The sequence below is a fragment of the Hippopotamus amphibius genome, chromosome 3 (assembly GCF_030028045.1).
Source record: "Hippopotamus amphibius kiboko isolate mHipAmp2 chromosome 3, mHipAmp2.hap2, whole genome shotgun sequence".
NCBI lineage: Eukaryota > Metazoa > Chordata > Mammalia > Artiodactyla > Hippopotamidae > Hippopotamus > Hippopotamus amphibius.
The window spans coordinates 110,421,035-110,445,513 of NC_080188.1; the positions used below are offsets into that span (position 1 = coordinate 110,421,035).

The 24,479-nt window shown below is 36.6% G+C and overlaps 3 protein-coding genes and 1 pseudogene across 3 annotated transcripts; 3 read left to right on the forward strand and 1 right to left on the reverse strand.

Annotated features, from left to right (window-relative positions):
* Nucleotides 1–4,809: 4,809 nt before the first annotated feature.
* LOC130849407 (olfactory receptor 5D16-like) lies at nt 4,810–5,751 on the forward strand. The gene has a single exon (XM_057728270.1). The coding sequence runs from the start codon at nt 4,810–4,812 to the stop codon at nt 5,749–5,751; it is 942 nt and encodes a 313-aa protein (XP_057584253.1).
* Nucleotides 5,752–8,631: 2,880 nt separating this feature from the next.
* LOC130848641 (olfactory receptor 5L1-like) lies at nt 8,632–10,183 on the forward strand (annotated as a pseudogene).
* Nucleotides 10,184–16,326: 6,143 nt separating this feature from the next.
* Nucleotides 16,327–17,250, forward strand: LOC130850233 (olfactory receptor 5I1-like). Its single transcript, XM_057729641.1, has one exon. The coding sequence runs from the start codon at nt 16,327–16,329 to the stop codon at nt 17,248–17,250; it is 924 nt and encodes a 307-aa protein (XP_057585624.1).
* Nucleotides 17,251–21,691: 4,441 nt separating this feature from the next.
* On the reverse strand, nt 21,692–22,615 carry LOC130849912 (olfactory receptor 5I1-like). The gene has a single exon (XM_057729165.1). It carries the CDS (start codon nt 22,613–22,615, stop codon nt 21,692–21,694), a length of 924 nt encoding a protein of 307 aa, XP_057585148.1.
* Between the last annotated feature and the right edge of the window lie 1,864 nt (nt 22,616–24,479).

The window sequence follows — 24,479 nt, forward strand, 5'->3', positions numbered from 1 at the left end:
ATATTTTTGGAGTAGGTAATATATTCTCATGATCCACTTCTTTTCTCTCTGCCCTTTGAAAAATGCCTAATATATACTTCCAGAGATATTTTACACATATTCAAAGAAATATCTAAATGTCAATTGATTCACTTTGTAAAGAGTGATTTTAGTGGCTGTGTGGCAGACAGGTATAAGAGGGTGAAACTATACACTTAAATACCAATTTGAAGACTATTGAACAGTACAAGTGTAGTAATAAAAATATAATCTAAATAAATGCCAATGGTGATAGAGAAGATAGAATGAATGGTTTTCTGGAAATATGGTATTTTAAGCAACTGCAGAGTTCTGGATGAAAGCATTCTAATAAATTGGAAATAAATGTGAAATCATGCTGCAAGCAATATAAAAAATATTTGTTTATCAGTTATCCAGAATGTTTGCAATAACTTTGGAAACTGGTTCTAACCAGATGTAGCTTCTTCTGGGGACACTGAGAAACTAAATTCCCCTTTGTGGTCCTATCATTAGTATGTATGAGGAGATGCCCTGACCATAATACCCTTTGCAGGATGATAACAAAATAGCTGAGGGACCTGCAGGCAGGATCTTCCCACTCTTCAGTGTGGTTAGTGTAACCAGGGCAGGTATGCCTTACAGAGGTCAGGAACATAAATATTTGCTGAAAGACAAATACTGCGTGATTTCACTTGTGTGTGCAATCTAAAAAAGTCAAACTCATAGAAGCAGAATGTAGAAAGGTGGTTGTCAGTGCTGGGAGGACCGGGGAAAGGAGAGATGTTGGTCACAGGGTACAAAGGTTCAGTTATGAAAGATGAATAAATCCTGAAGCTCTAATATACAACAATGTGATTGTAGTTAACAATACTGGAGAGATAGGATTAAGATGGCGGAATAGGAGGATGTGTGCTCACTCCCTCTTGCAAGAGCACCAGAATTACAACTAACTGCTGAACAATCATCGACAGAAAGACACTGGAACTCACCAAAAAAGACACCCCACATCCAGAGACAAAGGAGAAGCCGCAATGAGATGGTAGGAGGGGCGCAATCGTGTTAAAATCAAGTCCCGTAAATGCTGGATGGGTGACTCACAAGCTGGAGAACAGTTATACTGTGAAATCCACCTGCTAAAGTGAGCGTTCTGAGCCCCACATCAGGCTTCCCAACCTGGAAGTCCAGCAACGGGAGGAGGAATCCCCAGAGAATCAGACTCTGAAAGCCAGCGGGATTTGATTGCAGGACCTCTGCAGGACTGGTGGAAACAGAGACTCCACTCTTGGAGGGCACACAAAAAAGTGTGCTCACCAGGACCCAGGGGGAAGGAGCAGTGACCCCATAGGAGGCTGAACCAGACCTACCTGCTGGTGTTGGAGGGTTGCCTGCAGAGGTAGGGGGGCAGCTGTGGCTCACCGAGGAGGCGGGGCACTGGCAGCAGGGGTTTTGGGAAATGCTTATTGCTGTGAGCCCTCCCAGAGTCCACCATTAGTCCCACCAAAGAGCTTGTGGGCTCCAACACTAGGTGTCCTCAGGCCCAACAACCAACAAGGTGTAGCTAACAATACTGTATCGTATGCTTGAAACTTGCCAAGAGGGTAGAACTTAAGTGTTCTCATTATTTAAAAGAAAGAGAAAAAAAGAAAATGGTAATGTGAAGTGATGGTTATATTAATTAGCTTGATGGTGTTGATTGTTTCACTATAAATATATCTATCTATCTATCTCAGAACATTTAAGTTGTGCACCTTGAATGCATACATTTTTTGTTTGTCAATTATACCTCAATAAATCTATGGAAAAAATAAAAGAATAAAGCAATATACCAAAAATATATTTGCTGAGTAATAAAGATAACTTTTGCTGTGACGTTATTACACAAAAGATTTTGAAATCTACATGAATGGTCATGGAGCATAGGAAGAAGACATTTACACTTCTGATTAACTTTCATGTAAGGTGTTTCTAAAGCTGCTGTTTGTTTTTCAAGAAATCAGAATTATATCAGAAAATAATAATTAATTTTAATTACTTGTTTTGAGGCCTCTGAAGAATAAGGCAAGGGATTTTCTCTAGGGTCCCAGTGGCACAGGGAGTAGAGGAGACATAAGAGTCTTAGCCTCTCTTCTAAACCAGCAAGCTCTCCAAAGCCTGGAGGGGAGGCTGCCTTTTCCACTAGCAGGTTTGTTTGTAGGTCTGAGAAAATATGGATAATCTTTACCATGTAAGGTACCTAGAAGATAGCTTAGGTTTAGTTAGTTCTTCGTGAGAAAAATCATTTTGGGGAAATTTTGAGGCACTGCAAACATTACATTTTTAGAACAGAAAGTGCATAATTTCTAGAGAGGTTTGTAGAGGGGGCCTGGCTTACCTGAACTCTTTCATAACAGTGTCCTGAACAAGTGTTTCCTTGGAGTGGGGGACCAGAGGGGTCCTGAGAGTTTTCTGCTATATGTTACTCTGCTTCTGTGCATTTTCAGACAATAGGGAGGTATTTACATAAAACTGAATCAAAAAGAATGATAAACCTTCTGGAGAAATAGAATCAATAGAACTAGCTCTAAATAAGACTTTAAAGCATGGGGAAAAATATGTTGGCTCACAAAAACAAAAAGAAAGAAAAAGGAAAAAATTATAAGGAAGAAGATTTTAGATACCATCCTTCCCAGATCCAAATATAATACACATTGTTTAATCCATATGATAACATCATTTGGGAGATAAAGAATAGTTTTAAGTGAGATAGAAGAAACATGAAAATCTACAGCAGTTAAGGAAATAAGGAAGTAGTTCTCAACTACAGATGATTATGTGCCTTCCCTCCCTTCCCAAGTGTACATTTGACAATATCTGGAGACATTTTTTATTGTCACAATGGAGAGGCCAGGGAAGGGTATTACTATCATGGAGGCCAGAGATGCTGCTATACATGGTAGGTCCCCATAAAAAGAATAAACCAGCACAAAATATCAACAGTTCTGGGTTTGAGAAAATCTGCACGATGTTACTAATAAACTTTTTACAATAGGAGAATTGACTTGGAAAGATTGCGTCCTGATTTATCCTTAAATACTTGGATATCTGAACATATAGGACCACCAAAATTTCTGAGTGTTATATGGGAACTCTCGCCTTTAGTGCTGAAACATCTAGAGCCAGATGGCTCTAGGGTGGTAGAAACAGAGATGACCTGACCAGAAATGCTGGTCTGAGAAAGAACTCTTCATTATATGATGGAGGGAATTTCTGGTATGCAAGACATTATTGTACTAAAACGAGGAAAGTTCCAAGTGGAATGTATTGTCCACCGTTACATTCTGAATTCTTCCAGAGGGCTGACATATTTAGCAAACAAAAATACAGAATGCTAAACTTGATTTGAACTTCTGATAAACAATGAATATTTTTTAGTATGAGAAACACCATAGAATATTTGGGATACACTTATAGCAATAATTCATTATCTAGCTAAGATTCAAATGTAACTAGGCTTCCTATTGGTGAACCAAGTTGAGAAATCTCACCATTTTTTTCTATATTAAGAACTCCTTGATCATAAGTGTCTTCAGAGTGTGGAGAATCTGAATTTTCATCCACGCTTCTGACAGGTAATAGGACAGATTGAGTATTCTAGGTGCCTTAAGAAAAGAAGAGAGGGAGGGTGGGTGGGGGAGTTGAGGGAGGGAGGAAAATGGGGATATGTGTATAAAAACAGATGATTGAACTTGGTGTACCCTGCAAAAAATAATAAAAAAAAAAAAAGAAAAGAAGAGAAAAGTGCCTAGAAAAGGCAAGTGTCAATGTTTAAGAGTTTTAACCATACTTATTTCTAAACAGGGGTTTTTCTCTAACGTCCATTCTCCATGTCCAATCTCAACACAGATATTCAGAACATCTCTGTGGCCCTCAATGCATTCATTGGGCTATTTTCCTAGCTTTATAGTATAACATTTCTCTTTAAAGTGGCCAAAAGAATAGTGAAATGAAGGGTGAAAATGTGAACTTTACAAAGTAGAAATGCTCATATCTCAAGCTGTAATGTGGATCAGAGCATGGTGTAGACAGATGGGTATGTGACTGGGAATTCAGGAATATGAGTTCTAGTTGTAGGTTGAACATCAATACCTATGTTGTAGGGCAAGTCATAGCTTCTTCAGTTTCCTGTTTACTCACCTGTTAAAAAAAGGCAGTTCAATATGTATTATTTGCTAAAAAACATAAATCATTATTTACTTTGCTATCTGGCTTATTCAGTCAAAAAGAGGAATGATGATTAAAGTGCTGAACAGATATTTAAAATATAGACATGAATAAGTACATAGGCTATTCTTTCTTTATATCACAAATACACACATATTTTATATAAAAATTAGTTCTGATTATAGAAGTTATTTTAGATGTTTTCACTCTTCATTGGTAACTGTTGTATCGACTAAAATTATTCCATTTTGCCGAATTCATGGAGTTCAGTATTAGAATGTCTCACATGAGGATTTGATAACATTACTATTTAAATTGCTGGAGTTTATAATTATTACATTTGTATGTCTTTAAAATTATATTTCAGAACATGAATCGAATTAAGTTTTACCATTTTTGAGAAAAAAAAAACAGCTAGTAATTCTTTTCTGAAACTTTAGCTATTCCTGCCTTGGATGATGAACGCCTACCAGGGTTATAACACAGATTTATTTTGTCTCACTTTATATCCCTTCTGCACAGGGCATAGGTAAGCATGTTTCATGTGTCAATCACTCTCCATAATATATTCTTTCCAAGACTGATTTTCAGATCCTGCCATCAGGAAACATGTTTCTGGCAAAGAGAAATATAACCGCTGGGGCCACATTCACCCTCTTGGGTTTCTCAGATTACCCAGAACTGCAGGCCCCCCTCTTCCTGGTATTTCTGGCCATCTACAGCTTCAGTGTGGTAGGGAATCTTGGGATGATTGTGATTATCAAAATTAACCCCAAACTGCACACCCCCATGTACTTTTTTCTCAGCCACCTCTCATTTGTGGATTTCTGCTATTCTTCCATCATTGCTCCCAAGATGCTGGTGAACCTACTTGCAGAAGACAGAACCATTTCCTTTTCAGGATGTATGGTGCAATTCTTCTTCTTTTGCACCTTTGTGGTGACTGAATTAATCCTATTTGCTGTGATGGCCTATGACCACTTTGTGGCCATTTGCAGCCCTCTGCTCTACACAGTCACCATGTCCTCAAAACTCTGTGCCTTGTTAGTGGTTGTATCATATGCATGGGGAGCAGCCTGTTCCTTGACACTCACATGTTCTGCTGTCAAATTATCTTTTCGAGGTTTCAACACAATCAACCACTTCTGTGAGCTCTCCTCTCTGATCTCCCTCTCTTGTTCTGATTCTTATCTCAGCCAGTTGCTTCTTTTCACTGTTGCCGCCTTTAATGAGGTGATGACACTGCTCAGCATTCTCACTTCTTACCTGTTCATTGTTGTCACCACCTTGAAGATGAAATCAGCTGGCGGCCACCGCAAAGTCTTCTCCACCTGTGCCTCCCACCTGACCACTGTCAGCATCTTCCACAGCACCATCCTCTTCCTCTACTGTGTGCCCAACTCCAAGAACTCCAGGCACACAGTCAAAGTGGCCTCTGTGTTTTACACTGTGGTGATCCCCATGTTGAATCCTCTGATCTACAGTCTGAGAAATAAAGATGTCAAGGACACAGTCAGCAAAATAATGAAAATGAAATTTTTTTCATATTGACGGCATGTGCTGGTAAATATTTACTTTGGTTCTTACCAAATACTTTCCTGATTTTGAATGAACTGTGTATTCGTTTTTAAAAAATCACTTTAGATTTAAAAAGCAAAGATTATTTGCAATAGAAAGGATATGAGATTTAGGAAGCTATACCTGGCTCTGATTGAATAAGAGAAGATTAATTGACTTGACTCGATCTTCAGAGTTGATGGGGAGAGACTTTTCAAAATCATTTGCGGCTATCATGCATCTTTTACCTGGCCTTGAAGGACAGGCAAGTTTTTTAAGAGAAACAAAATAGAAACACACACGTTTTACTCAGGAGGAAAAAACATAATGTTGAAGAGTTGGTGATTCTACAAGTATTTAAGCTACTATTTTATGTCTTATACATACAAGGTATCTTGCTAGGTGGTGGAAGGAGTGAAATTTTGCATAAATTGTGGCTACTATTCTAATTTATTTTGGAAAAGTTTCAGTGTAGAAAATGAAAGAATTTACAAGAGGCTTAGGAATATTAGCTTGTTTCTTGAAATACTGAGAACAAAAACTAAGATAATTTATTCATATTTCATGTTTTGTGCTTCCTGCCTGTCACCTACCAATCATCATAAATATGTTATTACTTCCTATGGCAGCTCGACCAAGGCTGCATCTTAATTCTCTTTATCAGGACTTCCTCAAAGTCTCTATAAAATAATTGAGTAGATTTTTTGTAAAAATTGAGAGCTAATAGCTTTTCTTGGACTTGAATGTTGGTTTAAATTAGCTATAATTTTTAAGTATAATCTAAACATAGAAATAATCTAATCTAGATGGTTGTCTATATTGGGGAGGATTAATTTTTCCTCTAATCAATGTAATATTTATTATAAGACACCTGCATAGACATATGTAACTAATTTGAAAATAACCATCATATTTATCTTTTCTTTCATGTCTTCTCTCACCAATTTTGCTTAAATTACTTACACACATGTTTTCTACACTCTTTGTGTTGGATAAAAATTCCATATTTTGTGAGAAAAATATTGAGAGAAGAAATTCTTACTATTTTTGTGAGGGTGAAGTAAAAACTGGAAGAAAATTTTATATTAGTTCAATGAGGTAATTTAGTTATAGGATTTCAAACTTACAATGAAGAATTAACATCAACTTTTTCCTGGCTAACATTTGGGTATGTAGTGATAACAAACATCATTTTACATATTCACAAATAAAATGTCTTCTATACATTGTCACTTACTTGATATTTAACTTAACTAGAATAACAGTGGAAAAGTAGCAGAAATACTATATTGATCTTGATTGGAATCAGTGATGAATAATCCATTTTCAGAGAATAAATTTTCATTCTTCTTCTGTACCCTGGCAAAGGGTGATTAATTTTTTGTTAAGTCAGAAACACAAACTCTTTACTTTTTATTCTGCAAAAATTGAAATATATATTTCTTAAGTCTCTGACCATTGTTTAAAAATTAGTGGGTGACATAACCAAGAGAATAATTTGATACTGCAATACTACAGGTATTTACAGTTTTCAATAAATACTGATGCAAACTTTCATGTTCTTCTATTATTTATCTTTAGATTTCAAATTATCTGCAGTAATTCCTACAGCTGCTATAGAGCTAGGTTTACTTTAGTGTTATTATTTTTTTTAATCATGTGACTAAAATGAATGAATTAATGTTTCTAAAGAAACCTCCTTAATTATAAAGATATATTGAGTTAAATATAAAAGTATAGAAAGTATCATATGCATGAATATATTAATAAAAAACAAAGTAGACTTTGGAATAAGAAATATTACTAAGAATAAAGAGGCCATAAAATGATGAAGTTATAGGTTTATCAAAATTTTGTTCCTTACAATTAGTCTAGAACATAAGGAAGGAAATTTTCCAAGTTGATTTTTCTGTATTAACTCTGAAGTAGGCAAATAACTCATTTTTGGTTGTTATTATTTGTTGTTTTGTTTTGCTTTGCTTTGTTTGGTCCTGCAGTGAAAAAGAATATGACTTCAGGAAAGTGATGTCCCCAATTTAAAGAATTGGAGACTTTCCAATTTTAAAGAAATTAGTTCAAGGTATAGAGAATACACCAGGTAAGGTTTCTGGTACAGAATCTCTTGACTCCATTTCATTACTGTGTATATGAAGGCATGTATAATTCTCCTGCTGTTAGGAAGGAGAGCAGAGAATAAAATTTCTTAATTTCTATTTGCTTTTTCCTTAAGAAAATGCCTGAATGGTAGGTCCTACTTACATAGAATACACAATGTATTTGCTTCCCCTAACCAATTTCTCTAGAGACCTTGGGGAAGTTTTTACTTACCTCTTTTTTAATATGGATAAAGGATTTATCTTTTTAAGGTAGTAGCCAAATCAAAGTGATACCTCTATTATATGTATTCATACCTCTACATATACATCTTCATTTACATCTGCATGTGTAAACTAAGTATACCATTAGGTATCCTTATTTTTTTAATTAAACTTAATTTCAAAATTCAAAAACATAATTTTAAATAGCATGATAATTTTCCACCCTAAATATCATGCACCATAGTTTTAAAAATTGCTCTAATTTCTACTATTAATTTTCTCTAGTGTTAATATTCTAAACAATGCTACAATGTAGCTTTGGACACAGTTTTTCTCAATTTTATCAAAATGTAAATTATTTCTCTTAACGGCTGAAAATAAAATATCTCATTAAAAATCATATAGCTTTTATCGCTGTCAAGGTTTAGACTTTGGAAACATGTTACCAATGGCTTTCCAGAAAGTATGTATACCAGAGTTACATCTTTCTGAGTCCTACTGACATTGACCACTACTACTGTTATTAATCTCTTTGTTAATTTGATAAGTAAAAATGATGACGGCCTTCAGTATATATTGAAATTTTCTCTTTTTCATTCTTCATAATTCCAAATGTAAATGGTCCTTGAATGACTAAATCTCAAAGAAATGGGTCACATTCCCCAACAAGGGCTTCACCCACTGCAAATTTATACTACTGACTGGCCAAACTAAAACAATTAGTGTGCATTGTATAGGATCACAATAGCTGTCACCCCACTTGGACAGAACTTATTACATTTTTCAAGGAAAAAGAGTTGATCTCCATCTGGCTCTAATGACTCTATCACCAAGTCTATGTCAAAGTCCATCAAAATATCAAATTTAATTCATCAGCTCATTTTATTGTGATATATAAAAGTTTGGAATCATACGGGTTTGTGCTGATACTTGAAATTTGATCAGTGGGATTCGCTGAAACATTGAACATTTTGAATTATTTAACAATTGTATTTTAAAGACACTGTGTTTGCTGCCAATATTATATTTTACTGAAGTTAATACAAATGTGCTGTTTTCTCCCTTATCTTTTATTTTTCAGGAAAAAACACAAAATTTATCATTAGGTTTTCCAAACCTGATATATGGTAGAAATGAACCCCTGTGATAGAGTTCATTATCATTGAACTATCAGATGTCCCTGAACTGAGAGTCTTTCTCTCCCTGCTCTTCCTTCTCACATATGGGGTCACAGTTTAGCCAACCTGGGCATGATCATACCAATTCAAGTCAGTTCTCTACTCCGTCCCGCACCCCTATACTTTTTCCTCAGCCATTTGTCTTTTGTGGATTTTTGCTGTTCCACAATCATTGTGACAAAGATGCTGTCTAATATCTCAAACAAGGGAAAAGCCACCTCCTGTCTGGGAGGCGTGGTGAATCTACTTGTTTGCACATGTGTAGTCACTGAGGTCATCCTTGTTAGCTATGATGGCCTGTGATGGCTTTGTGTCCACCTGGAGCCCTCTGCTCTACATAGTATCCATGTCCTGGGAATGCCCTGCAGTGCTGGTTTCTGGCTGCTTACCTCTGTGGAATTGTGTGTTCTCTGAATGATTTGCATTTAGCTCTTGAGGTCCCATCCTATAGATCAAAAGTACTTGGCCACTTCTTTTGTGATCTACCTGCTCTCTTTACTCTTGCCTGTTACAATGCTTCTATTAATGAACTGACAGCCACTTTCAATGAGATATCACCATAGTGCCCACCCTCACCTCCTACTTGTTTCTTCTCATCACCATCCTAAGGGTGCCCTCTGCAGAGGAAAGATGCAAAGCCTTTTCCATCTGTTCCTTCCTCCCACCTCACAGCATTGCTGTCTTCCAGGGATAGTCACTTTCATTTATTGCCAGCCCGGTTCTAGCAACAGCATGCATCCTGACAAAGTGACTATGGTGCTCTATGCTGTGATATTTTCCCTGCTGAATCCCCTGATCTACACCGTGAGCAACAAGGATGCGAAAGGAGCTCTCAAGAAAGTGGTGGGATCCAACTTAATTTTTCAGAACCTAATTCTAGCTAGACTCAGGGTTTCATCAGAGATTTCTGATCAGAGATTTGTTAGCTAGACTCTGGGTTTCATCAGAGATTTTTGGTCAGAGGTTTGTTTTTGAATGTGAAAGAGAGGTAAAATTGGGAAGTATTTTTTGAGTTAGGGGACAATGCGGTCTTTTGTTCGCCACATGCCTAGCTTCCTAAGCCCTATCTTATCTCTTTCATTGGGTAGTTCAAATGCATCTGCTACCTTTGCTGCTCTTCTCCAATCTCTAATTGTTTAAAATGGGTTTTAGGGGTGGTATTGTTAGACTCCATTTCTTGGCTTGAGGAACATCAATATGTTTCTAACAAAGTTCACAAAAACAGACATGTCTTTCATCATCTTCTTTAAGGCATACGGCCATTTTTACTAAATTGACCTTTTTTTTTTAAAGAAATGAGTCAACATTCATCTATAGTCTATATTTTTTCAGAAAAATTTGAAGTGAATTTCCAACATGTGTATGTGTATTTCTGGGTATTATTTTTTAGTCATTTTTTGTTATTTTTTTTGTATTACTTTTTCTATTGCAAGGTTATTATTTTAGAACTTACAAAACCTTCTCTTCTGCAAAATAGAGATATTACTCTACATTTCCAATACAAATTTTTAAAAAATTAAATGATGTATCTTAAGTTCTTAGCACTCTGTGATATGTGATTAATAAGTTATCTATAGCTGGTTATTGTTTTTAATATTACCTTTTGTTCTCTTTTACCTTAATTCTTGATTAACAAGTAGATCATACATTTGCTGCCTTACTTTTTTTAAGTTCCCATGCTCTTGTTAATTTTGTTTTCACTCTGTCTTTAATTATTTTAAGCATTCATCATATTTTCTAAATCTGTTATATTCTAAACTTATTATATTTGTTCCTTATGGTTTATGAAAAAGTTGCTCATATTTGGTGGCTTAAAACAATGGACCTTTATTCTCTCACAGTTCTGGAGGTCAGACATTTGAAATAGATATCAATGATCCAAGGCGTCTGTCGGACCACAATCTCTCAGGAGGCTCTAGGGGACAGTCCCTTTCAGAGACCTTGGAGTTTAGGGCTTTCTCTTGAGGGATTTTAGTTACATGTCTGAAAAGCAATCATATAAAAGTTTCCTGGTGGTCCAGTGGTTAGGACTTGGAGCTTTCACTGCAGGGGCCCGGGTTCAACCCCTTGTAGAGGAACTAAGATCTTGCAAGCTATGCGGTGTTACCAAAAATAAATAAATATTTTCTTTAAAAACTGTATTTTGTATTTCTTTAAGTCATTTTATTCTACACACATAATCTGGCCATTCCTTTCCTTGCAAATTATAGGGGTTCTTATATATTTCTCTTACCAGTATCATCTTAATATCCCGGTGGGGATTCAGCCTCTCCTATTATAGCTGGGTCCCTGTCTTTGTATCCAATAGCATTTGGTGAAGTGCTCATGGCCAGTCAGCAAGAGACCCAGGGGTTGCTTTCTGAGTGGGCAGTAGTGAGCTAGTGACTTAACTGTGGATTTTGCTAGAATTATTGGAAAAGAAGAGTTACTTTCCACTGAAGTTAATCCCATGGGCAGATAGAAGCTCTCTTTGTCAAGATACATATGTGTATATATATACATTTTTCCATATATATATATATATATATAAGGATATATATATATATTTCTTCACTAGCCAACATCTCTCTAAATCTCATTTCAAGTCTCCAGTCTTGCCATGGATTTTCCAATCTCTGTTCAATTTCTTTTTTTTTTTTTCTTCTTCTTCTTATTCTATTGTCTCTCATTCACTATTTTGTATTTGACAAAATTCTTAATGTTGGGTTCAACTTATCCTCCTTTCCTCTGCTTTGTACCTAAAACACTGCCTGGCACATATTCATAGAGTAAATGCATGTATTGAATTAAGACTCTCAGATGGATTCTGGCCTTTGATGGCCAAAATTCCATTTGAATATGATGCACAGACAGCATATATCTGAGTCAGTAGCTTCAGTCATAATTGACGTCCCACTTACACACTGACTTTAAATGATCTTTTAGTTTTCAGCACTTAGATACATTTTTTGCTTCTTCCCATTTTATTCCACCGTCCTAGAATAGTTTGTTAATTGATAAATTGCTTTGAGCAGGTTAAATAAAATTAAATAGTAAACACATAATACAGTTTTATATATAATAATCTACCATTTTGAGAGCCACAATATATTTTCTCTTGAGACGTTCTTACCATATAGAAAAACACATTACATCATTTCATTTTGTGCTTAATCAACTCCTCAATAGAACTGTAATTGCTCAGGTAAATATTCCCATTGGGATTTGGATATTAGAGTGTGTGTTCCTGGGATCTGCTATGATATCAGAAAGCTAATCTCAAAAGACTCAAAGGAGAATATAAAAAGGTCTTGTATTATCTTAAGGAACTACAACCTTCCTAAGGGAGGTAGAAATTTCTTCTACAAACACAGAAGGCTGGCCCAAATGGATTATAAAAAAGATTGCAATGGGTCAATTTTTTTTATCTTTAAGTGTTAAAATAGATTTTTCCAGTGAAAAATGAACTGATGCTGACAACAGTGTAGTAAGAAGGTGAATGAAAAAGAGAGATCTGGTAAGTGTTCCTACCTTTAATCCCAGGATATTAGAGCTTGATGGGATTTTAAGTGCTTACCTGCCATAGTCACTTTTTTTACATATAGAAGGTGGTGTTTTGAGAATAAGCATGCCTAGGGTAACACAAGTTTTAAATTCTCAAGAAATGTCTAACAGAAACCACAGAAACAACAAAAACAAACATTTGACACATGATATTCTTAAGACAATCCTCACCATTATTGGACTCTGATTAAGAATTTAAATGTAAACACTTTATTAACTATCATTTCTTTTTAAAGCATGAATAGATTTACATATCACTTAAGGCTGATCTAAGTTGTATATCATATTCCTCTTCTCTTACAGTATTGCATTGACACCTACAATTATAAATACACAAGTGAAAGACCTGGGGTGGGGTTAGAAGGTTGGATTTAAGGGAGTAGAAAAATGTTTTAAAAAGGAGTGACTACTGTTCAATTTTCATAGAGGAATATATGATTTTGCTGAACTCTTCCAGAAACCTCCATTTTCATGCTCACCTGCCAATTATATAGACCTATAGTGTGTGGCTCCTCACTGGACTCTCAATTTTTTGTTTCCTATAATCTTTCTCCCTTCCATTGTCTTATTTAGATTTCATACTTCTTTTTTGAATCTTGCAATTTTATTTCAGTCTTGAAGCATACAATATCCTTGAAAGATTATTACAAGTAAATATTCTCCATATAAATTGATTTCTTCATGTCCTTTACTTCTGTGAATAGAAATAAGGGGTTGGTAAAACACAACTGCAGCGAAGAAGTATTTTTTTTTCCCCATGACCCAGACTCAAAGCTTATTTAAACATTGTCCTTAAAGAGAAGCCACTTTTTTTGATGCCTACTTTTTAAGTTATTCTTTATTGTTACCAAAGATCAGAGGGCACACCAAAGATCTAATTGTATCTTTTTCCTGGCTTCAGAGCAGTGGCCATTGCTCCACGCTTGGTCAATTGACAATATTGCCTCTCATGTTTGTAGACCAAAACAGATGGGCTGTTACTCAAGAAGAGTTGATATTTTCTAAGGAGGAAACCACATGTATTTCAGGAAAGCAAAATTCCAAAAAAGTATCGAGTAGCTCAGTGTTGTATTCCTTCTCCAATTAACCATTTGTTTAGAGCAAAAAGGAATCTGGTTGATAATAAAATAATAAGTATTAACTTGTAGTGTAGTTCAAACTTGTCTCAGTAGCTTAATAATAATAGCTAATAGTTATTGCATATTTGCTGTGTGGAAAACACTATTCAAAATACTTTACATGTATTAATTCATGTAACCCTCATCTTTACCCTGTAGACAAGGGTCACTATAACGTGTAATTTACTTATCGGAAAATGAAACCATAGAGCTATTGAAAGTTTGCCAAAGCCATACAGGTATGAGGTAGAAGAGCCAGGACTTGAACCCAGATACTCTGGTACCACAGTTCATGTTTTCAATCACCACAACATACTGTCTCTGTTACTGTGTCAAAAGAAGTAAACATGCCTATTTGGGCACATGCTCTAAATTAAGATTTTAGTTAAACTAATATCCCTATATCACATTTAGCACATTGAGTTTTGGGGAAGTGACAATATTATTTATTCCAGTCTTCTAAGTTCCACCATCTCTGAAACATTTCCATTTCTGGGAAGGTAGTGTTTAGTGTGGAGTGCCCAGTGATACCAAATGGCCAGACTCTGGCCCTGGCTCTTTGACTGCAAAGCTACACAATCCTGGACTGTTGACTGGGCTGAAATCATCAGTTCCTTTTCAATACAACTGTGAGGTGATCAACATATGTTAAAGACCTGTGAGAATTAAATTAGATGAGAAAGTACTTTGAAAATTAAAAGACGGAAATGTATCAATGTCACATACGCACACTTACCCTGATTTAGCTAAGAAAGAACAAGTGTAGAAAAATACATGTTGAGTAATCCAGAATTCAGTCATTACTGTATCGAGTTCATTTTCTGTACCCAGAGAAAAGCTTCACAGATAGCTGTGTTATGCTTATTGACTCTAAATATGCACAACATTTTAATAAAGACCTTTACTTTTATTAAGAACCTGAAACAAATTAAGGAAAGGACAGGAGGTTAAGATTTTGGTAATGTGGTTAGATCATATTCTGAGATAGAGTATGTGAGATGAAAATGAAAATATATTCACATCTGAAATTATCTAAATACTGTTTGTAGGAGCCGTGTGTATTGTAAATTGTTAAAAAAATGTATATATATATATATAACATACACATACATATGTAATTATGATTTTACACATAAAATATACAGGTATAAATTATTTTACTTAATTCATTAATTAAGATGTTATAAATGTTACAAAAGAAAATTCAAAGCATCATGATATTATAAATCAGGAATTCACAAATAAACTGACAATTAGATCCCTAAGTGGGTTTTTCCACTGCGGGGAGGCAAATCAATTGTCTCTACACTGGAAAAAAATGTATTCAGCTATGGACAATATCACTCATATTGCTCAGGGTTATTTACAACTTACAGAGCTATGAACTAGAGCAACGGCAAGGAAATGCAGAGATAACTCAGAGAGGTGGGCAGGTGAGCATTTCTTAACATCTTTTGAAGTTTTTCATTACAGAGGCTTGGAAACACTCCTGGATACTATTATTGTATTGCCTGGATGAATTTAACACATGTCCAATTATGAGGATTTCTTTAGTTGTATTCCTTAGGTTGAATGCAAGTTTCAAAAAATAAAATAAAAATAAAAGATGTCCTAAATGCTATGTTGCCAGCTTTAGAACTGTGAATCAACGAGATACTGAAGATATGTAACTGTAGAAGCAAATGCATTCAACACATAATTTGGTGAGAAAGGCACTGTCATTCTCATACTATAGATGATGAAACTGAAACTCAGTGATTACTTGGCCTATTTAAGGTTTGGGAGCTGCTAAGTGGCAGAGCTAGGGTTCAGTTACTCATATAACTAATTCTAAATCTTTCCTCTTTCTATTTTATAGGTAGAATACAAGCAATTCTAAGAAGTTCCTTTGTTGCTCAGATGCAAAGCCACATCTCAAGGTGAGAAATAAAGAAACACTGCTCCTCTACCTATACAAGGCTTCAACTGGAACAGCAATATTTTATTTGTTGTGGAAATAAAAACAGCACAAAGGGGAACAGAGGCTAGTTACTCAGAGTTTGCTATGCAACAATGTGGTTAACCAAGATCACTTGACATTGGTGAAAGATGAGAGATGGATGAACGTAAGAGGTTCAGAGTTTAGAGTTCACCCACTGGTTTGATGGTGTGCCATTTAAGGTGAAAAACAATAGTTTTAATAAATAGAAGTGGTAAGTTATCATTTCAATTAAAAAATTGAAAACAGAAGCATTATACTACACTTACTGTACATATGCCTAGCTATTAGCAGGATGCCGTAGTGGATTTAGAATTACTATTCTAATTATTTTAACCATTTTCTTTCTTATGTTTTTGTTCCTGTTGAGGTTATTATCAACATTGCCATCATTACTCTGTCACAGCTGCAGACATCCAGGAGCATTGCAGAGCATGGAGGCGGACAACAGCACTGTGAAGATGCAGTTCTTTCTCTTGGGATTCAGTGACCGTCCAGAACTTCTGTTTGTTGTGTTTTTGTCCATTTACTCTGTTACGCTAATGGGGAATCTTGGGATGATCTTATTGATCACAACCAGTCCTCCCTTGCACACCCCTATGTACTTTTTTCTCCGCATCTTGTCTTTCATAGATGCCTGCTACTCTTCCGTCATTGCTCCCAAGTTACTTGTGGACTTGGTTTCCGATAAGAAAACAATTTCTTATAATGGCTGTGCTGCACAGCTGTACTTTTTCTGCTGTTTGGTTGACACAGAATCTTTCCTCTTGGCAGTCATGGCTTATGACAGGTACATAGCCATCTGCAACCCACTGCTTTACACTGTTATTATGTCCAAGAGGATTTGCTGCCAGCTTGCAATTGGAGCATTTATGGGGGGCACCATGAGCTCAATCATTCACACCGCTAACATATTTCACCTGACTTTCTGCTACAATGAAGTTAACCATTTCTTTTGTGATACATCCCCACTCTTATCTCTGTCCTGCACTGATACTTACATCCATGACATTGTTCTGGTGGTCTTTGCTAGTCTGGTGGAAGCTCTCTGCCTTCCAACAGTTCTTATCTCTTATGTCTACATCATAGCAGCTATTCTTAAAATAGGTTCTGCCGAGGGAAGAAGAAAAGGATTCTCCACCTGTGCTTCCCATCTGACCGTGGTCTCTATCTATCATGGTACCCTGATCTTCATTTATTTGCGTCCCAGTACTGGCCATTCACTGGATATTGACAAAGTGATCTCTGTGTTCTATACATTAATTATACCTATGTTGAACCCCTTATTTTATAGTCTAAGGAACAAAGATGTAAAAAATGCCTTTAGGAAAATGATTAGCAGGAAATTGCCTTCTTAAGAAAGGATGAAACTGGGCCTGACAACTTTTCTACACTGTTTCTTGACCTTTGGTGAGAGAATCTATATTTAAATACTCTGAAAACTGAAGTTCAAGTATTTTGGCATAGATTCTTGTAATCTCACTAGTGCAACCTGCTGAATGTTTCCCACTACTTACATTGTTGCAGAAAAAAACTGATCCCATGAGAAACCAAGCACAACACTCGGAAAGTTGGAGAACTCAGGTTTATTGAGCCGGCGGACCCAGACGAGCTAATGCTCCAAAACTCTGGGGCCCCGTTTCAGGGGAGTCTTCTCCTTATATAGGTTAAAACATACAGCTATAATTGGTACAAACTGATTGACTACAAGTTACTATAGGTCACAGGCAGTTACAGAGGGCGGGAGTTGCCATGGGTTAACCACATAGTAGGGGGTCCTAACAGGAACTTGTAGGAGCCAGACATTCCATTCCTATCAGGACTAAGGTCACAATTGGCATTCTCATATTGGTTGCAGGTTGAAGTTAATGGTCACTTAACAAGTCTATGTGCAAAGGGTCTCAAACAAAGGCTTGGGGTGGGTGCCTGAGAGCAAGACAGTCTTCCCTTATCTGATCACTCTTAGTAATTCATTTTACTGTTTAACTGAGAGTGGAGAGCAAGCCTTTGCAAGATAGAGGAGAGTAAGCAATTAGAAGTATGGAAGTTTCAATTTCCTCATCAACTTTTGTGCCTAAATTGAACGTAGAGAACAGTCATTATTGATCTTAATCTTCTGTCCAAACTAAGGAAGAGTAGTAATACGGTCATTTTTCTATTTTGCAGAGAGGGTCTTTTCATAGTACCTGTTTTCTCTGCTGTTGGGGAAGCCCCAGTGAGATATGGGAAGAGCTACATTTCCACGCATGTCAATTCAACTAATTTCCCAGTATCTCCAATATATTTATTTTTAACAGTAGGTTTAATAACCTTGCTTAACTACATGGGACTGTTACTGTGACAAATTAGGTTTGTTTGCATCCTTTTTATGTACTTGTATCACCCTATAAATGTTCCATCATAACACTTAGAAGTAAATAAGTATTAAATAAATTTAAAAAAATAAGAAATATCCCTCCCTAGACTAAATATTCAGTAAAAGCATGGCCCTTAATGTCTTGTTCATCATTATTTTTGCTTTGCCATTTACAGTGCTGGCCTCAGGTTGCAATTTAAAAAAATATTTATTGAATAAATGAATGAGTGTTGCCTGAAGGTTGATGATGCTGACTCCCACTTACATCACCCCCAATCAATCAGAAGACTGTCCATGAGCTGACCATGCCCTCTTTGAACCATTACTATAAAACTCCTCACTACCCCCTCCAGGTCGGGATACACAGTTTTGAGGGCATTAGTCTGATCTGGCCCCCTTTGCCTATCAAAGCAATAAAGCTATTCTTTTCTACTTAACTCAGAACTCTGTCTTTGAGATTTAATTTGGTGTCCATGTACAGAGGCAGGATTCAGCTTTAGCCCTGTCCTGAGGGCCATGGCTGAAGTGGTATACTAGGCTGCAAAGGAAACACTGTCTACCTTTTGTGATAAACACATGCACTCCTGAACCATGTCCTGCTATTTAGGACAATGCATTTGGTTCTCATCACCCTTGGGCTGCCATTCCATTCTTCCCCACTGAAAGCTGGCATTGGCCATGCCCTACCTCACCACTTATCTGTGTGGACAAAACCCTTCTTGTAAAGTTAGTTTCCACTGTAGTGGGTAGAACTGAGGTCTGGATTTCAAACCCCACATAGATTTTTATTGTCAGAAGACTTTCTTCTCTACTTCATCCTCCCTCACACTATTTAACTCACTTTAGGGTTTATCACTTACTTTAGACTTTCCTCTGCTGGTCATGCCTCAGCAGCTGGCCAAACTATCAACCCACCATCCATCCACTTCAGTTCCCATCTCTGGTTCTCAGGGAATATCCTTCCTCAGAAATTTTAACTGCTTACCAGTCAAGGGACTTCAGACTGAATATATTTTTGAGGAAATACTTTATGAGCTATGCTTTAATGTAGTTGATATTTGCAAGCTGTTTTTTGAAAAGCCACCATACTTGACAACATCTTACAAAAAGCATGTGTGTATATGGTACCCCTCCGAAGAATAAACGAAAAATACTGCAAGAGAAAGAAATAGTTTCTGCCTATTATAGGCATATAATCCAAATTTACAATCAATAGTAAAACTATATATATTTCATAAAATTGTACTCATATACACTGAAGAAGATACTGTGATAAAAAGTCAAGGGTTAAAATAAAAACTAATTATTAATGAATAAATCTAGTAGAGGGATGTATCACAGACACAAATAACTATATGATTAGAAAATGCTAAGAGTCTTAAAAGACACACACGATTCTAGTGAGTTTTTTTTATAAATTTATTTATTTATTTATTTTATTGGCTGTGTTGGGTCTTTTTTTTTGCTGTGTACAGGCTTTCTTTTAGTTGCAGTGAGGGGGGCTACTCTTCATTGTGGTGTGCGGGCTCCTCATTGCCGTGGCTTCTCTTGTTGTGGAGCATGGGCTCTAGGCTCATGGGCTTCAGCAGTTGCAGCACAGGGTCTCAATAATTGTGCCTCATGGGCTCTAAAGTGCAGGCTCAATAGTTGTGGCTCACAGGCTTAGTTGCTCCGAGGCATGTGAGATCTTCCTGGATCAGGAATCGAACCCCTGTCCCCTGCATTGGCAGGCAGACTCTCAACCACTGCTCCACCTAGGAAGACCTCTAGTGAGGTTTTGAATATGAGTTACCATGGTAATTGTAGGTGGTGTTGATTTCAGACACAAGCAGCAGTGAACAGTAGCTGGAAGCAAAATCTTAGTTCCTTGACCGGGAACCAAACCCTGGTCACCTGGATGAAAACCAGGAGTCCTAACCTCTAGACCATGAAGGCCAGTAGCTAGAACCTACATCCCCAGTCCTTGCCTTTCCTGACAAGAAAATTCTGACAAGGAGGAAAAAGGTAAAGAGAAAAGTAAAGCGTTTATCAGAAAAGCAGAGTGCATGTGGAAAGACTCATGGGCAAACTCAATGAGAGAGTTGCAAGGGTTGTTCTTTTGGGAAATTTAAATCATTTAAAGGGACATCTTTCAGGGCCTTTGTCTTCTCTCTAGCCAATTGTCTTGCTTCCCGCCCCCCCCCCCCCCCATGGCTAATTTGTCTCAGGATCCTCCCTTAGGTGTGCGTGCACCCTTCAGCCAAGATGAATTTCTGCACAAGGGGGTAAGGGCAATGGCAAGACATTATGATCCAGCATTCTCTGCCTTTTGATCTCTGAGGAGCCTTTCTGCTCATGTGCATTGTCTCCCTTGCTCCAAGGAGGGAAATATGTGACCTCCTGATCCTTCACTCAAACAGGGTTTAGCCCCTCTTTGTTCTTGCCATGACTGTTATCTTAAGGTGTCCACAGGAGGCAAAGCCTGGCTACTTACCCTGTTTCTCTTTTTATTTCTATTTCAGTGTGCAAACAGGAGGCTGATGGTAAATATCTAACTTGGAGACCACCTATTTCCTGTCTCAGGAAAAGCAAACAGGAGGCTAGTTGTAAATGTCTGGCCTGAAACCCACTTTTTCCTGCCCCAAGAAATGTACACATGATGCCAGTTGTGAATGCCTAGCCTGGAGCCCATCTATTTCCTGCCTCAGTGTCAAAAAAGTTATGTAGGAGTTAGTACCTGAGGGAGGCTTTCAGAGTAAGTACAGTTCAGAGAGCTGAGCTGCAATCTGCATGCATTGCCGTGGAAATCAAAGTAATTAACAAAATTCTCAGTGGATTACATTTATCTTCTTTCACAAAAGGGGGGTTGCAATATATGTCAGTGGCTTAATCAATATTGAGAATAAGTGTGATAACATTTAGGATGAGGAGAAGAATATGAAATATACAATATTATATGAAGTGTAAATCTATCCCTGGGATAAATATTAAAAATTTGAATTTATTTCATTTCACCTGTCCCCTATCAGTAGACATTTAGATTATTTTCAATGACTTGCTATGATGCAATGAAAAATTTTGAAAGTGGTGAACTTTTATAGGTTCAATTCCTAGAAGTAGAATTACTGGTTTAATTGATACATGCATGTTGAATTTTTGATTGCCAGATGAATTATATTCCATTCAAATATTAGCAAGTTATCTTCCATAAATGATAGTAATTTAGGCTTCCACCAACAATGAATGAGTGTGAAAAAAATTCAATGTTAAAATGATGAAGAATTAGAGGTAATATAATATGTAACATGGCCTGCCTCTAATGTTAGGGTCTGGCCCTATTTTGTGGTTGAGGCTTCATTGCCTATAGAATTGGGAAACATCCATATTAAACTGACTTTTCCAGCAGTTAGACCCAAAAGTCAAGAAACAGTGTGGAAAGGTTTTAAGGCTCAGTTTCATCCTTTTTAAGAAGGCAATTTCCTGCTAATCATTTTCCTAAAGGCATTTTTTACATCTTTGTTCCTTAGACTATAAATTAGGGGGTTCAACATAGGTATAATCAATGTATAGAACACAGAGGTCACTTTGTCAATATCCAGTGAATGGCCAGTACTGGGACGCAAATAAATGAAGATCAGGGTACCATGATAGATAGAGACCACGGTCAGATGGGAAGCACAGGTGGAGAATCCTTTTCTTCTTCCCTCGGCAGAACCTATTTTAAGAATAGCTGCTATGATGTAGACATAAGAGAGAAGCACTGTTAGAAGGCAGAGAGCTTCCACCAGACTAGCAAAGACCACCAGAACAATGTCATGGATGTAAGTATCAGTGCAGGACAGAGATAAGAGTGGAGAGATATCACAAAAGAAGTGATTAATTTCTTTAGAGCAGAAAGACAGATGAAATGTATTAGTGGTGTGAATGATTGAGCTCATGGTGCCCCCCATAAATGCTCCAATTGCAAGCTGGCAGCAAATCCTCTTGGACATAATAACAGTGTAAAGCAGTGGGTTGCAGATGGCTATGTACCTGTCATAAGCCATGACTGCCAAGAGGAAAGATTCTGTGTCAACCAAACAGCAGAAAAAGTACAGCTGTGCAGCACAGCCATTATAAGAAATTGTTTTCTTATCGGAAACCAAGTCCACAAGTAACTTGGGAGCAATGACGGAAGAGTAGCAGGCATCTATGAAAGACAAGATGCGGAGAAAAAAGTACATAGGGGTGTGCAAGGGAGGACTGGTTGTGATCAATAAGATCATCCCAAGATTCCCCATTAGCGTAACAGAGTAAATGGACAAAAACACAACAAACAGAAGTTCTGGACGGTCACTGAATCCCAAGAGAAAGAACTGCATCTTCACAGTGCTGTTGTCCGCCTCCATGCTCTGCAATGCTCCTGGATGTCTGCAGCTGTGACAGAGTAATGATGGCAATGTTGATAATAACCTCAACAGGAACAAAAACATAAGAAAGAAAATGGTTAAAATAATTAGAATAGTAATTCTAAATCCACTACGGCATCCTGCTAATAGCTAGGCATATGTACAGTAAGTGTAGTATAATGCTTCTGTTTTCAATTTTTTAATTGAAATGATAACTTACCACTTCTATTTATTAAAACTATTGTTTTTCACCTTAAATGGCACACCATCAAACCAGTGGGTGAACTCTAAACTCTGAACCTCTTACGTTCATCCATCTCTCATCTTTCACCAATGTCAAGTGATCTTGGTTAACCACATTGCTGCATAGCAAACTCTGAGTAACTAGCCTCTGTTCCCCTTTGTGCTGTTTTTATTTCCACAACAAATAAAATATTGCTGTTCCAGTTGAAGCCTTGTATAGGTAGAGGAGCAGTGTTTCTTTATTTCTCACCTTGAGATGTGGCTTTGCATCTGAGCAACAAAGGAACTTCTTAGAATTGCTTGTATTCTACCTATAAAATAGAAAGAGGAAAGATTTAGAATTAGTTATATGAGTAACTGAACCCTAGCTCTGCCACTTAGCAGCTCCCAAACCTTAAATAGGCCAAGTAATCACTGAGTTTCAGTTTCATCATCTATAGTATGAGAATGACAGTGCCTTTCTCACCAAATTATGTGTTGAATGCATTTGCTTCTACAGTTACATATCTTCAGTATCTCGTTGATTCACAGTTCTAAAGCTGGCAACATAGCATTTAGGACATCTTTTATTTTTATTTTATTTTTTGAAACTTGCATTCAACCTAAGGAATACAACTAAAGAAATCCTCATAATTGGACATGTGTTAAATTCATCCAGGCAATACAATAATAGTATCCAGGAGTGTTTCCAAGCCTCTGTAATGAAAAACTTCAAAAGATGTTAAGAAATGCTCACCTGCCCACCTCTCTGAGTTATCTCTGCATTTCCTTGCCGTTGCTCTAGTTCATAGCTCTGTAAGTTGTAAATAACCCTGAGCAATATGAGTGATATTGTCCATAGCTGAATACATTTTTTTCCAGTGTAGAGACAATTGATTTGCCTCCCTGCATTGGAAAAATCCACTTAGGGATCTAATTGTCAGTTTATTTGTGAATTCCATATTTATTATATTGTGGTTCTTTGAATTATCTTTTGTACCATTTATAACATCTTGATGAATTAAATAAGTAAAATATTTTACAAACTTTATGTGGTTATAAAAACTGTAATTATGTCATTTATGTATGTATGTATTATATATGTATACGCACAATTTTCTTTAAAAAATTATGGTACACACAGTCCCTATAAGCTCAGCATTTAAATAACTTCAGATTTGAATATATTTCCTTTTAATATCATATACGCTATCTCAGAACTTGATCTAATGACATTACCAAAATCTTAACCTCCTGTCCTTTCCTTAATTCATTCCAGGTTTTTAATAAAATTAAATGTTTTTATTGAAGCTTTGTACACATTTAGAATTAATAAGCATAACACAACTATCTGTGAAGCTGTTCTCTGGGTACAGGAAATGAACTATGGGTACTATAATGACTGTGGATTCTGGATTACTCAATGTGTGTTTTTTCTACATTTGTTTTGTTTCTAGCAAATTTAGGTAAATTCTGGGTAAATGTGCATAACTGGCATTAATATCTTTCATCTTGTAATTTTCATAGTAACTTCACATCTAATTTTATTCTCACAGCTCTTTAAAATATGCTGCTCGTCTCTCAGATTTATTGAAAAGAAACTGATGATTTCAGCCCAATCGACAGCCCAGGATTGTGTAGC